This window comes from Cydia strobilella, chromosome 7 (genome assembly GCF_947568885.1).
Source record: "Cydia strobilella chromosome 7, ilCydStro3.1, whole genome shotgun sequence".
Classification (NCBI taxonomy): Eukaryota; Metazoa; Arthropoda; class Insecta; order Lepidoptera; family Tortricidae; genus Cydia; species Cydia strobilella.
This window is the reverse complement of record NC_086047.1, coordinates 1,820,850-1,835,562: the sequence shown is the minus strand read 5'-3', so window position 1 is coordinate 1,835,562 and position 14,713 is coordinate 1,820,850. Positions and strand designations below refer to the sequence as shown.

The 14,713-nt window shown below is 39.6% G+C and overlaps 1 protein-coding gene across 1 annotated transcript; it reads left to right on the top strand.

The window, feature by feature from the left end:
- The first annotated feature begins 586 nt into the window (after positions 1-586).
- LOC134742703 (sodium channel protein Nach) lies at positions 587-8,385 on the top strand. The gene is made up of 11 exons (XM_063675892.1): positions 587-944; positions 1,338-1,435; positions 1,847-1,949; positions 2,500-2,677; positions 3,662-3,807; positions 4,464-4,569; positions 5,078-5,354; positions 6,072-6,210; positions 6,887-6,993; positions 7,316-7,499; positions 8,055-8,385. Exons 1-11 carry the CDS (start codon positions 766-768, stop codon positions 8,161-8,163), a joined length of 1,626 nt encoding a protein of 541 aa, XP_063531962.1. The 5' UTR covers positions 587-765; the 3' UTR covers positions 8,164-8,385.
- Positions 8,386-14,713: the final 6,328 nt, after the last annotated feature.

Sequence of the window (14,713 nt, the reverse complement as noted above, 5' to 3'; positions counted from 1 at the left end):
GGTTAAACGGATGAATTATTTTTAGAAAAAAAAAGTAATCGGTCATACCTTCAACACCTGCTTGCAGTCACTAATAAGATATTTTTGTGCTTTTTGTGTCTTTTAATGCTGGTCCAATAATGTAAGTACATTCTTCCTAACAGTGGTGTTACTAGGGCGCCATCCAAGGGGGGGCGCCAAAACGGGCGAAAAATATAAAATTATTTTTAAAAACATTGATTGTTCCCGCCGCGTCGAACGGGGGTCTACAGGCTACGGTTGGGGGGGGGGGGGGCGCAAATTTGGTGCCTGCCCCGGGCGCCATTTCGTCTAGCTACGCCCCTGCTTCCTAATCTATCTAAACCATCGTACCGATATTGGTGAAGCTTGGTATGTAAAAGGTTCTGAGGATGATCATCACATTTTCGGAACTTCTCTTCACTGGGGAGAGAGTTGGATGATATTTTGAATTAGACTGTATCCCAGGCGAGCGGAGCCGTGGGCTCAGTTATATAGTGCTATCATAAAAGGGGTTAATTGTAATAGCAAAGGGGTCCGATCAGATAAAAAACGGTGTCATGCTTCAAAAATCGTTAAACATTCATTTATTAATTGCATTATACCGACAACATACTTACTCCGATTGGAAAATAATTTGTCACGCAACCGCGATCGATAAAATAGATCATATCTTGTCATGCCTCGTTTTATTTAGTAACTTCGTATGTTTTCCACAATGTGGTTTATTTTGTTGTACATGACATAATCTAGTGAAATATGTAAACAATGAAGGTGTACCCTGGCGTTTATCAAAGGAATGTATTAAAAAATGAGAAGGAGAAACAAGATGGCGGTATTTCTCTATTTGCAACGAGCCTACGGCATCAGACTACGGAATTTTTCAACAATTCTTCTCTTCATGGCGTCCGGTATATTGCTGAGAAGGATCGACCATTTTGTGAAAAGTAAGTGAATCTTGAGTATGGTTATGGGAGAGGGGTAATGATCCCCGCTCTGGATCTTAGCTGGTCCAACAGGTTTCCATCGCCATACAGCGTAAGAATGCTGCAAGCATAATGGGAACTTTTGGGCCGGGCTTGGTGCAGGGTGGGGATGGGCATTAGTTTATGGTTGTTTTTGACGAAGCTTGTTACAGAAATTATGTTTTGTATTAGTGTTAATGTAGAATAAGGTCAAGAAAGAAGCATGTGGCGGATTACCTTTTTGTATGATTTAAATATTTTTCACAATAATCTTGAGTTTACTATAGTTTGTTTCTACTAATTTAATCACCTAATTAGGGAATATTTTGTTGATTTTGTTGAAGCGTTTGAAAAATGAATATCGTTTTTTTACAGATTTATGTGGTTCAGTTTCTGCTCGGTAGGAGCTGTAACCACTTGCATCATCATTGTCAGTTTATGGGAAAAGTTCCAGACTAACCCGACGATAACAGGTGCATTAGTATGCTATTTTAAGTACACTTCCTAGTAAAGTATATAATAATTTTAATTGTTGGATACCGTTGTACGAGACTGGCCTCAAAAAACTTCAATCTCTCATCCCTTTTAATTTTTAAGACAAGATGAGTCATTGAGTAGTTACCTACTTTTCAAATATTTGAAGCTGAACTCAAGTGGCATTGAGTTCAATAATAAAAACGGCATTATCAATATTTTAAGTTTCTAAATTATACAATAAAATAACGAGTATTTAAAGTTCAGAAATTTAATCCCTGTGTGGAACCCATCTGCGCTAAGTTTGTAGGCCAAGTGATCATTTAAACCTGATTAAAGAACTCCGAAGATCATTGCTAAAATATCAAGTAATTTAATGACCTAATTAAGTCAATGACAATGTTTCGCAGGGTTGGACACGGATTTTCACAACTGGGAAGTGCCTTTTCCGGCGGTCACAATATGCGATCTTAATCCGGTCGATGAAGAATTATTGCAACATTACATTAACACGTAAGAACTTAATGGTGTTTGTTGCTAATTAATGGGAGTGTAATTAGTACCTACTGTTATCAATTTACGGAACAATTACGTTACGATATCAATTTAAATAAAGCTTAGTTAATCGATTGTAACACCGAAACCGGGTTAAATAAAAACAAAACAATTTGAGATTTAAGTAAGCGTTATGCAAGAATTGCTTGTCTACAAATGAAAATGAAATGAAAATGAAAATGAAAAATGATTTATTGGGTACACAACAAATGGGTTTCAAAAACACTCGCAAGTTTTATTTATCTTGCTTTGTTTTAGTAAGTACAGGAACACACCTCAAGCTATAAGTATGGAAGTAATCAAACCATGAACTAATTATAAAATAACTATTCCAATATTACCAATTGCCAATATTGGTGATTTTCCCAGGCTCTATCTTATCTCTCTTATATCTAGAGCGAAGTAAATTTTTTATTCTTTCAACCCACCATTTCAAACCAAAAGCTTGAAGTTTTTTTCCATTATTTTCGCTACACCTACATAGGTTTTCATTTACTTTATACTGTAGGACATGGGGAGACACTCCACCCTCACATGCGGGAGACATGCTCCGCTGGCTCACGACCCTCAGCTTTCGCACGATAGTGGAGCGCGCTAAAGAGTTCGCGAACGACCCGGAGCTCGTCGGCCGAGGCTCTGAGGAGATGTCCCCACCAGCCGCAGACCCTAAGAAGGCTGTTTATAGCGTGAGTAAACATTGATACTACTACTAACTAATCATCCTCCAATAGTTCTCAACAACACCCCAATTCAGCAGGTTGAAAGTTTCAAATATTTAGGTAGCTTAATTACCAGGGACTCCAGGTGCACACCAGACATCGTTGCAAGGATTGCTATGGCAAAAAAAGCTTTCAACCAGAAGAAACAATTATTGAAATCCCGTTTATCATGCAGAAGCAAGAAGCTACTGATTAAGGTGTACATCTGGAGTATAGCCATTTATGGAAGTGAAACGTGGACAATGACCCTAAGAGATAGAAAGAGAATGGAAGCATTTGAAATGTGGTGCTGGAGGCGAATGGAAGGCATTAGTTGGAGAGACAGGATAACGAATGAGGAGGTGCTAAGAAGAGTGAGTGAAAGAAGAGCTATTCTGAACACTATTGCAAATAGACGCGGGAAAATGATTGGACACTTAATACGACACGACTACTTCTTTAAAAATATCCTGGAGGGGCGGATAGGAAGGAAGCGGGGTAGAGGAAAACCCTGACGCAGCTTTTTAGATCAAGTGAAAGAAAAAGTAGGGGTCGTGTCGTATCAAAAAGTCAAAGAGCTGGCGCGGGATAGGGAAAGCTGGAAGATACTCCACCGACAAGAGAATAACTCTTAAGATAATGATGATGATGAAAGATTGATAACATCGCCACCTTTCTCGGTATGCCAAGAAAGCTTAAGTGATTCGAATAAATAGGAAGCACATTGATAGCCTTTAGAGTTGAGAGGCTAGACGAGAAGTCTTCTTTAGATAGGTGGTGTTTTAAACTGGTTACTGGGGAGTCTTTTCTGGTTTTGGCTTCAGTCGCGAATGTTGAAAGACTGGTTCAAATTCAGCCTCGAGGACCTGATATATTTTCTGTAGTATATTATACGGTATACCTACTATTAATTAATAATATAAAATACTTTTTAAACAAATCATAATCTTTATTGTTAAAATGATTTTGTAGATTGTTCGTCATCCCGATTTTTTGTTCTACGAGTGCGAATGGAAGGGCGATTCTGAGGAATGCTACGATCTGCTAGCGCCGGTCTTCACCGAGATGGGATTCTGTTACGCCTTCAACTCACGGCACGCCGAGACTTCTTGGCCATGGCAAGATAATATTTTGTCTATTTAATTTTAATATTTATACAGGGTTTATGATTTTTGCTTTCTGCTCGTTTCATAAACCCAAACTCGTATTTTAATACCTTTCATTATGTAGCAGTCACATAAAACAGGTACTATTTCAATAGGTACTTCTAAAAATGCTAAAAGCCGGATATTGCTGTGTTGATATTCGACAGCTTTGCCTAATAAAAATCGTGTTCAGTTTTGGCATAGGTACCTAAATGGTTTCACATTTGTCTCCGCCCTATGTAACCGCCGATATACATGAGGCGGGGACAAATGGAAATGATTTACATGAAAACACCTTTTCCGATATGTGCGTGGCGGGGACAAATGTTAATACACTGCATTAATGGCATGCATATAATTCAGTATTCGTAGTAAACTGGTGTTCGACTGGCGTAAAATCCACGATGACGTTTGGTTTAAGACACTCGCTAGAGCGAGCCAAGCGACATCAGAGCGACATCTGTTCGCCACGGGCATAGTACACCTGCAGGGCTTATGGGCGTGTTTGCCGCTACCGTGTTGGCTTACACAGCCACAGAAAATGTTGTCGCCCTACCTGACACTGTTTCTATAGTCTGCAATAGACTTTCAAGGCCATTGATGAATTCAGTATTATACTCGTATTACAGGCAATCACAAACCGAGTCGGACTCTTTCGCGGAGGCGTTTATCCACGAGACAGATGCTAAATGGTCCTTCCTGTTCAACTCGTACCGCAATGATACCAACATTGACGTAAGATGTTGTCTGTATTGTAGATTATTCACATGACATGTCACTATTCGGTAGCACTGCACAGCTTTAACCCTTTTCCAGGCATAGTAAGATTTATCGACTACATCAGTCATTTGTTTATTTATTGCAACCATAGTGTAGTACAGGTCTTAATAACTAGGTACATTCAGAGTCATATGGGCCCTGGCAGGGCATTGCAATGTCAATACGCGCCAATAGAATTTCATCTTTAGCATTCCGATTTAACGTTCAAATTAGATTGGATTTTCGGGAAATCATCAAAGCTGGATTAACCTAACCTAAGAGATTGCGCACTGTGCTGTTTCAGAGGAATTTCATTTCGCGAATTCTCTGACCATGCTCCGGTTGTAGATTAATGAGCTTCCTGCCTTTCTTAAGATGGGGATCTTAAAAAATGTGCAATTGTCCATAAGCTTCGGTCACCACCGACTGGTCGTACCTGACTAGGCAGTACGTTTGTTTGCAGTGGTATATAACTCTATTTCAGATTTACATCCACGCAACCGAAGAAATGGCCGGCCTTGAGCAAAGCGCCCAGCATTCGTGGGACCGTCGCGTAGAGAAGGTTTCTTTCTCCGTAAAACACACGTATACGACGGAGGACGCGCGTCAGCTGTCGATACGGCAGAGGCGCTGCGTGTTCGCCGACGAGCAGACTCTGGAGACCTCGGACATATACACGTATTCAGCCTGTATGCGACAGTGCCGCATGCAACGGAGCAGGGCCTCGTGCAGATGTGTGCCGCATTTCTACCCTAAAATACGTAAGGAAATGTTTTAATCTTGGAACACTTCTTGTTATGTAAGTTTTGTGAAATTTCATAAGGAATCGTCACAAACACATATAAGTCTTAGGATCGTCGTGTAAAGGTCTCGCAGCCCCTTAAATTTTCTCAAATTGGTCAGTATTGGGTCAAAAGCTGGCGCGGTTGCACGGAGTGGGTGAGCGGGTTTACGAAAAATAGTATATGAGCAATGCGCGGACGCGTGCGATAATTTTTACGTACAATGGTACCCACGTGCGTGCACCTGCTCCGAGCACCCGCGCGAGCTGAGCGAGCTAGCAGACGCCCTTAGATTAAATGTATATATGTATGTAAACACTTTATTGCACCTAAGACAGGTTAAGATATACAATTAAACAGAAAGTATACAATGTACAAAGGCGAACTTATCCCTGTAAGGGATCTCTTCCAGTCAACCTTTGAGCAACCGAGAGTAGACAATTAATGAACATACATAAAAAAAAAAAAAAAATAGCCACAACCGAATACAGAACCTCCTCCTTCTATGAAATTGAAGTCGGTTAAAAATGACAGAGAAACGAACACTATGTACAGAAAAGTGAAATTATGGTTCAATTATTATTAAAATGCCCCATATAGAAAATAAGTCAGAAGCTAGACTTACGATCACCAGTGAGCCAATCATAAGGATTCTAAAGAGTATCTCAAATGTTAAAAGCCTTTCATATCTTGCAGCGGGCTACCGGTACTGTACAATACTAGAGCTAGAGTGCATCGCGAATCACATGACCTCCATCACAGACGTATCTGGGTGTGCCTGCGAGCTGGGCTGCTCGCACACGGTGTATGAAGTGGAGAAACTTACCGAAGTCGAGTAAGTTAACTAACAATACTTGTACAGTACTACAGCTAGAGTGCATCGCGAATCACGTGCAGACGTGTCCGGCCTGGTGTTCCTGCGAGCTTGGCTGCTCGCACACGGTGTATGAAGTGGAGAAACTTACTAAAGTCGAGTAAGTTAACAATACTTATACAGTACTATAGAGCTAGAGTGCATCGCGGCGGCGGCGCCGCACCGCGTACATGTGGCCGGGCCCTTAGGGTACCTACAGGATTGTTGGACAGTGATTCTTGAGAACAATTTGTTAACCCGTGCGAAGCCGGGGCGAGTCGCTAGTTGTCCATAAGACAAGTATCTGTCTGATGTCAGAAAATCTAAACATTAAATTCGAAGTTAGAAATTTAAAGTTTAAGATGCCTACTTACTTACTTACTTACTGCTGTGGCGCGACGACCCGAAGTGGGTCTTGGCTTGGCCTCTGATACCAAAGACCGCCATGCTACTCTGTCCAAAGCCGTTTCTGTCCAGTCGACGGCGCCGAGTTCGCTGAGGTCTTTCTGCACTTCGTCAAACTCGTCGTCGTCTTCGTCGTTTTGTGGTTGTTAAGACGCCTAAGATTGTTAAATTGAGAACACGCCAATGTTGTTACGATTGCACGCAACAAGTTTCTGTTGTAACTTGTAATGTATATTCAAGTTTTTTGTTTCAGTACGAGCAAAGGTCCGATGTCAACGACGTCACTGGAAACTGAGTTCGTATCTTGGCCTATGGTGCGGTACAAACGTGAAGTGTTGTTCGGCTGGGTCGACTTGTTGGGTAAGTGCCAAAATAAAACGCACTTTTAAGCCTTTTGGGCTTATTCAGAACCATATGTGACAAAACACTGCTAAAACATAACCTAATTAAGATTTTCCATTTCAAAGATGAGAGAGGACTGTGAATTTTATAAATAACGAAATACGTTTTTAGGATTGTTTAATAGTTCTTTGTTTTACAAGTGGGCAAAGTTGTTGTTTAAACTCTCGTGCTAATATTGATTGATATCGAAAGTTAAAAATTATAAATCAGTGTTTGGCTGTTTGGCCCCACGTTGGGCGCCACTTTGCCAGAAAATTATACGTAAATTCTGTATTTTTAGTATCGTTCGGCGGCATCGCCGGCCTCTTCCTTGGCTTCTCACTACTATCCGGAGTAGAACTGATCTACTTCTTCACACTTCGAGCTTGGTGTGCGGCCGTGCGAGACAGAGACACACTGAAGCGCGAGCGGTCAGAGCGTCTCGCTCGCCCGAAGCCTCCTTACGATCTCAGTTTAGTGCCATGGTAAGATCTTTTCCCTCAGCTTGTTGTCTGGAGTTTAATTACTTAATCTACTTCTTCACTCTACGAGCGTGGTGCGTGGCCGTGCGAGACAGACACACTGAAACGCGAGCGGGCGGACCGTCTCGCTCGCCCAAAGCCTCATTACGATCTCAGTTTAGTGCCATGGTAAGATCTTTTACCTCACCTTGTTGGCTCTGGGGTTTAACTGATCTATTTCTTCACTCTACGAGCTTGGTGCGCGGCCGTGCGAGATAGAGACAGAGACACACTGAAACGCGTGCGGGCGGTCCGTCTCGCTCGCCCAAAGCCTCCTTACGATCTCAGTTTAGTGCCACGGTAAGATACTATTCCTCAGCTTGCTTTTTTATATGGTAGGCAAACGAGCTGACCAATCGCCGGGTGGAAAGCAATTTTCATCGCCCATGGACACTTGCATAACCAGAGGGGTTGCAAGTGTCCAAAGGCCACTCTGTAGAGTTATAAGTTTATTAAGTACCAGTGCGGCGGTGACTGTCCGACAAAACTGAATAAAAAACACTATTCTCGATATTACAGGTGGAAGCAACCGCCAGCCCCTCGCAGCGCGCATCCTCTCCTTGTAAAGAGCAAGAATCAGCCACCCCAATATTCTCCGCCACCTGGTTATACCACTTTCTTACCTTAGGGTTACAACTAGATATGTCTTAAATCCTAACCTGCCTTGCTTTTAATACTATCATAATAGGGGATATTACTGCAATGTTCTGCCATCAGAGTGCAGCAATAGCCTTTTTAGTAAACCATAGAGTAACTTATACATCATGTACCTTTTACAGGTTTTTGACAACTTTTCAGAGATAATAAAATATGACACGGTTTGTTTACAGAGGACCTACTGGGAAACGTGAATCCGAAATTTCGCTATCTGCCTCTTTATCGCTCGAATATGCAAGTGACAGAGATGTTAGATAACGAAATTTCGATTTTCTTGTTTCGCGATAGACCCTCAGATTGTGGTAGTGGCGCCGCCTACTTAGTTTCGCGTAATATTCCCTATTAAAATTTGCTAAATACACTGTTGTTTTATTTTCTCTTAGTACCATGCCCCGGGGTCAATGAGTATGGTGTGGGAATGTTTTACACTAGCCAAGGAATATTAAATAATTTTACAGTACATATGGTGCTATTTTCTCGCACTAGTGCGTAGAAGAGCACTTTTCGTGCATATGTCGAAAGTTTAAAGGGCCATATGTACTGTAAAACGTTGTACGATACACGTGCGGATAGGTAATTCGCAACTCGTGTCGATTTAAAACACTCCCTGCGGTCGTGTTTTAATTTATCGCCACTCGTTTCGAATTTCCTCTTTTCCGCACTTGTATCGTAAATAACTATTACGGTTTAGACTCACTTATTTTAGTCACTCGCGCGACATGTTTCGGAGTGACTAAAACAAACAGTTAAAGCCAAAGAATAGTTAAAAACTGTAAAAACAGAAACTTTTTAAATAACATTTCTAAGCACATTGGAGCTTACTACCTATTTTTAATTCATAGTTTGGAAACTATTTTATAATAAACGAAGTTATAAAAATAAACAAAATCATTCCCGCACCCAAAAGCCCGGGGTATGCTTAGTACTGACCAGTGATGCCTACATGTCGGAGCGGCCAAGGTGCTCACAAATATCTGAACACGCACTCTAACGATGTTCAGATGTTTTTGAGCACCTCGGCCGCTCCGATATATCTAATGGCGACTGTACGTGAAACTCGTAAAATCGATCGGATTGAGTATTCATATCAACTATGAACACGTATGTAATTTGATGCTCCCATATGTTTATTGTTGGGCGCCATATGGCTATCTTATCAGGGTGATATGACTATTGTGGTAAAGTCCGACTAACAGGCCAATTCGAACGTGCACCTGACATCATACCGATATTTGAATCATATCAGGTAGCTGTCATTCGCGCGGGCGTCTCACACGCACTAATACATGTACGGATCAGTCAGAGCGAAATGAACGCGCGAATAACAGCTAACTTACATGATTCCAAATATCGGTTTGATGTTAGGTGTACGTTGACTTTACAATGACAAAGTAAAGGTGTATTTTTTAAATAAAAATATGAGGTTTATGGTCGCAATTTCCACACTTTTTAAAAGCTTTTTATTAACTTGCAATTGTATGTATGTACGAGTCAAATCTTGCAAGTTAAATTTGACCCACTTCCCGACTTCCTATGAAGCTGAACATTTGCACACATATGTAAATCGGGTGACAATGCAATATTATGGTACCATCGAGCTGATCTGATGATGGAGACAGGAGATGGCCATAGGAACTCTGTGATAAAACAACGAAACCTAATTGTGTTTGGGGTTTTTAGAATTGTTTCGGTGAGTATTAGTTACCCGTGGAAAGAAAAGTACAGTCAGCGATAAAAGCATGTACCAAAAATGAAAATTTTGACAAAAACTTATTCACAAGTTGGTACGGATGCAGAGATAGCTTGACATACTCTAGTACCTAGCTCTGATATTTCAGTTTCTAAAGGATAGTTAACTAACTAACTAATATGGCTCAGCGACCCAAAGAGGGTCTTGGCCTCCGAAACGAGAGCACTCCACTTTTCCCGACCAGCCCTATCTGTGCCGACCTACCGGGCGGCCGCCAGTCGGTCTTCCCAAGTACGCCCTTTTAGCAGCCTGATCCTCTCCCATTCTTAATAGGTGACCGAACCAGCCAAGTCTGTGGGATTTCGTTGTTGTTGGGAAGTGTGTGGGTTATCGTAAAGGTGATCGGCTTGAAGCTGTCGCAGATCCGCTTCTACACTGTCTCCCCAGCCCTATCTGCTGACCTACCGGGCGGCCGCCAGTCGGTCTTCCCAAGTACGCCCTTTTAGCAGCCTGATCCTCTCCCATTCTTAATAGGTGACCGAACCAGCCAAGTCTGTGGGATTTCGTTGTTGTTGGGAAGTGTGTGGGTTATCGTAAAGGATAGTTAAAGTATAATAAAATAACAAAGACGTTTGTGCTATTCGAATAGTTTCACTTTATTCCTATTTAAGTATCACACAAATATCAATCATATAACTGAACTATAACGTCTATAACAAGCGTTTTATTTTGAAACTACAGTCGTAATTTTAATTAGCTAGGCAAAAAAGCTAAAAGTATAAAAGATCAACCACAACGCTGTTTAACCCTTTTCCAGGCCGCACTAATCTATAAGGTTTTCCCAAAAACCCAAAAACATTCCAATTAATCCAGCTTTGATGATTTAATTTCAAGACAGTGTGACTTGTCCCGAAAGTCCAAATCTAATTTGAACCTTAAATCCGAATGATGAAGTGGAAAATCTATTGGCGCGTATGTGGTCGATAGATCGTACTATGCCGTATTATGGGTTTAGTTAAAATATGCTGACGCAGGGAGCACAGTGACGTAACTCATGCCTCACGTATTAATTGCCGACCAGCCGGGCTAGCACATGATTGGCGCGAGAGTATCTCGCCGCGACATAGACTACCCGTCCCTGTTTAATTCATACAGTTAGTAAAAGACGGATAGTCTATCTCGCGGCGAGATACTGTCGCGCCAATCATGTGCTCAGCCTACTGAGTAGTCGCGTCTATAAGAACGATATGTAATGACTTCTTGCGATTTTGCAGCTCAATTTTCGGTGCGCAGCCGTATTTTGAGCAACGGTGTGGTCAATCCTTTACTAATAAAATTGATTCAATATTCAGATTCAGATGTTTTATTGGTAAAAGGCAGTCATACAGAAGTTATTAGATATTCCTACTCATTTTCTTTTTCATTTCATGTAATCATGTTTGCATAATGAAGTAATACTAATAACATGTCATTTTACTCATTTTATACCAGCTAATTAAAAATACGATAGTAACATAATTATAACATAATATTGTCTTCGGTTACCGCGATAGTTACTAATGAAATAAAACTATGAAAACGGATTATATCGCGTATATTGAATTTATCATACATCCCGACGTTTCGAACTCTTTACAGCGTTCGTGGTCAACGGGTGACTGAGGAAAAATTACAATATTTTTGCACTTTGTAATTTTTCCTCAGTCACCCGTTGACCACGAACGCTGTAAAGAGTTTGAAACGTCGGGATGTATTATAAATTCAATATACGCGATATAATCCGTTTTCATAGTTTTATTTCATAATTATAACACTTTTGACCTAATGTAAATTTACTTACAACGTTATGGTTTTTTTTACAAAAACACTGATATTGCGTTTTTGGCTTTCACATCATATACAATATGTGCACGGCAGTGGGGCCTGGCGGCTATGGGCAACATTAATAGTATTAAAATTTGTGTCCACGAAAGTACATTTTGGCAATAACGTGCCCTGTCATAGTTTTTTATGCCCCACTTCACACACAGCCAATAGCCTATTTTTATGTCAAATCTTAGAAATTATGGTACTATTCATAGCAAACTGTCTAGGTTTCAAAACTGGATGTATCCATTATCTAATAGTCCTCGTCAATAGAACTTGCAAATAATATAAGCAAATATGACAGATTTTGTTAGCGTTTGACACATAACCTTACATTTTTACGAAGGTTATTTTGCCTGAAATATTAATAATGAACATTTAATTTAACTAAAAATTTATATAAATAATATATTTAAGTATATAGACTGTTAATAAGTTCAAGGGTGTCCTTTTAAAGACAAAACTTCCGTGAGACACAGACATATTAAATATATTAATAACGGGTCACTCACGTGTGTCGAGCGTTTTCGACTTAAAACACGTGAGTGACCCGTTATTAATATATTTAATATGTCCTTTTAAAGATCGAGATTACGAAGTAATGAAGGTAAAATGGTTTTTTTACATTGTTTGAAAGTTCTATTGACGACGACTTTATTAATAAACATTAACTCTGTTTATACCTCGCGCGTCAAGTGATTGTCTCTATGACAGTTAATTTTTACAAGCTTTTTATTAACTTGCAAGGTACCTACGTATGTACAGGTCAAATCTTGCAAGTTAAATTTGACCCACTTCACGACTTCCAATGAAGCTAAAATGTGCATACATGTAAGTCGGGTGACAATACAATATTATGGTACCATCGAGCTGATCTGATGAAGGAGACAGGAGATGGTTTGGGATTTTTAGAATTGTCTCGATGAGTATTAGTTACATGTGGAAAGAAAAGTACAGTCAGAGATAAAAGCTTGTACCAAACATGAAATTTTTGCCAAAAACTTATTATATGGAGGTGTTACGTAAAATGTTTAAGGAATATTATGGAAGTTTAGCACGTTAATATATTTAGAAATGTGACATTTAAGTAATAAAAATACGGTAGAGGCTCGAAGAAACTGTCATAGGGTGCATCATTTGACTCGAGATGTACTCTACCGATAATTTTACGATAATTCATGACATTACAATGTCAGTTAATTTTTTAACAGAAAGCCTTTTATCTTTTGGTGATCACAATAAGAAATTTTTAAGAAGCAGAAAACGTCTTCCAGCGACGCTGTTAAGCTTGGAATAAAAATAAAAGTGGAACAATTACTGCCTTGGGTGAGACTTGAACTCACGGCCTCTGGATCGATACTCCAGCGCTCTGCCAATTGAGCCACCAAGACCTCATCCATAGCCAGCGAATCTTTCTACCATATGGTCATATTTTTCCACATTTAAATTTATTCTAAGCTTAATCACAATATGAAGTTATTATGTATATATAATTGCAATAAAATGTAGGTTTCAATAATTAATTTAATTCCCATTCAACGTATAGTCAGCATCAATAGTAGCAGATAAAACAATGCTCCAAAAGTATCTACCCCAAAACTACTCTGGAATTATGAAATGAAAATAGGGAAAAAATGGTTTAAGTCAAAACTCACGATTTAAGTCTCCTAATTGTTTTTTTATAAGGGCACAAATCTGTCAAAAGTATACTTTCAGAAATAATCAAGTTTATATTTTTCTATTTCCATGAGGTGTTTCCTAAAATCGATACATTGAATTGGTAACTGCAGTATAATATGATTACATAACGTCAGTAACTGTCAGTATGTCATTACTGTCAATTCAATGTATCGATTTTAGGAAACACCTCATGGAAATAGAAAAATATAAACGTAGACTTTTTCTGAAAGTATTTGTGCCCTTATAAAAAATAATCAGCAGATTTAAATCTACCTATACATAATACTTACTAAAATTTTGTGAGATTTGACTGAAACCACTTTTTCCCTGTTTGCTGCGGGATCCTTTGTCTTCGAGTTTACACATCTTACTCTAAGAACAAAGTAAGTTACTTTCTATGACTATGAAATATTTTAATTTGTGTTTTTCAAGTAGACACACTACTATTAAACTATAAATCGCAATAAATATCATATACGAAGGAAAAAATGACCTAAGTCCAGTTCAGACACCTGTCCGGTGAACGGGGGACGCTGGTTCGTTTCCAGCTCTGGACACTGGAGGCTTTGGTCATATTTAGGGTTCCGTACCCAAAGGGTAAAAACGGGACCCTATTACTAAGACTCCGCTGTCCGTCTGTCTGTCACCAGGCTGTATCTCATCAACCGTGCTAGCTATCAGTTGAAATTTTCACAGATGATGTATTTCTGTTGCCGCTATCACAACAAATACTAAAAAGTATGGAACCCTCGGTGTGTAGTGTAGCATAGCGATAGTATATAGATATAGATGTATTATGTATCGGAGAGAGGAGTTAAGCCAGTAGTAAACAGACCATTCTATTGAACGCCTAAGTTTCACTCGATACCCCCTCTACCCTCACCTCATGGCGACTGGCACTGCTCGCACGACTCGCACTTGGCCGGTTTTTTTCCTTCGTATATGATATTTATTTCGGTTTACACATCTTACACAGTCAATGTATCTTTGCATTAGTCAATTACATTAGGTTAAAAAAGTTACTAACATTAAGCACCCGTTTCACTGAGCGACAAAATGTGAAAATGCAAAGCAACGATTAAAAAATCTATTGAAATACTACTTTCCTATAAATTCAGCCTCTATTTACAATAAAATTAACTAAATTGGATTTCGCTTAAAATCGTAAGTACATTAAAATTAAGATATTGCCCAATACAGCTAATATTCAAGTTAACAAAACTTCCGTGAGACACAGACATATTAAACATATTAATAACGGGTCACTCACGTATTTTAAGTCGAA

Excerpts from the sequence above, each read along its gene's own strand:
- LOC134742703 (XM_063675892.1), top strand. The coding sequence starts at position 766 with ATGAAGGTGTACCCTGGCGTTTATCAAAGGAATGTATTAAAAAATGAG. Across the intron at positions 1,950-2,499 it reads TTGCAACATTACATTAACAC|GACATGGGGAGACACTCCAC; the intron begins GTAAGAACTTAA and ends TTTATACTGTAG. Across the intron at positions 6,211-6,886 it reads GAGAAACTTACCGAAGTCGA|TACGAGCAAAGGTCCGATGT; the intron begins GTAAGTTAACTA and ends TTTTTGTTTCAG.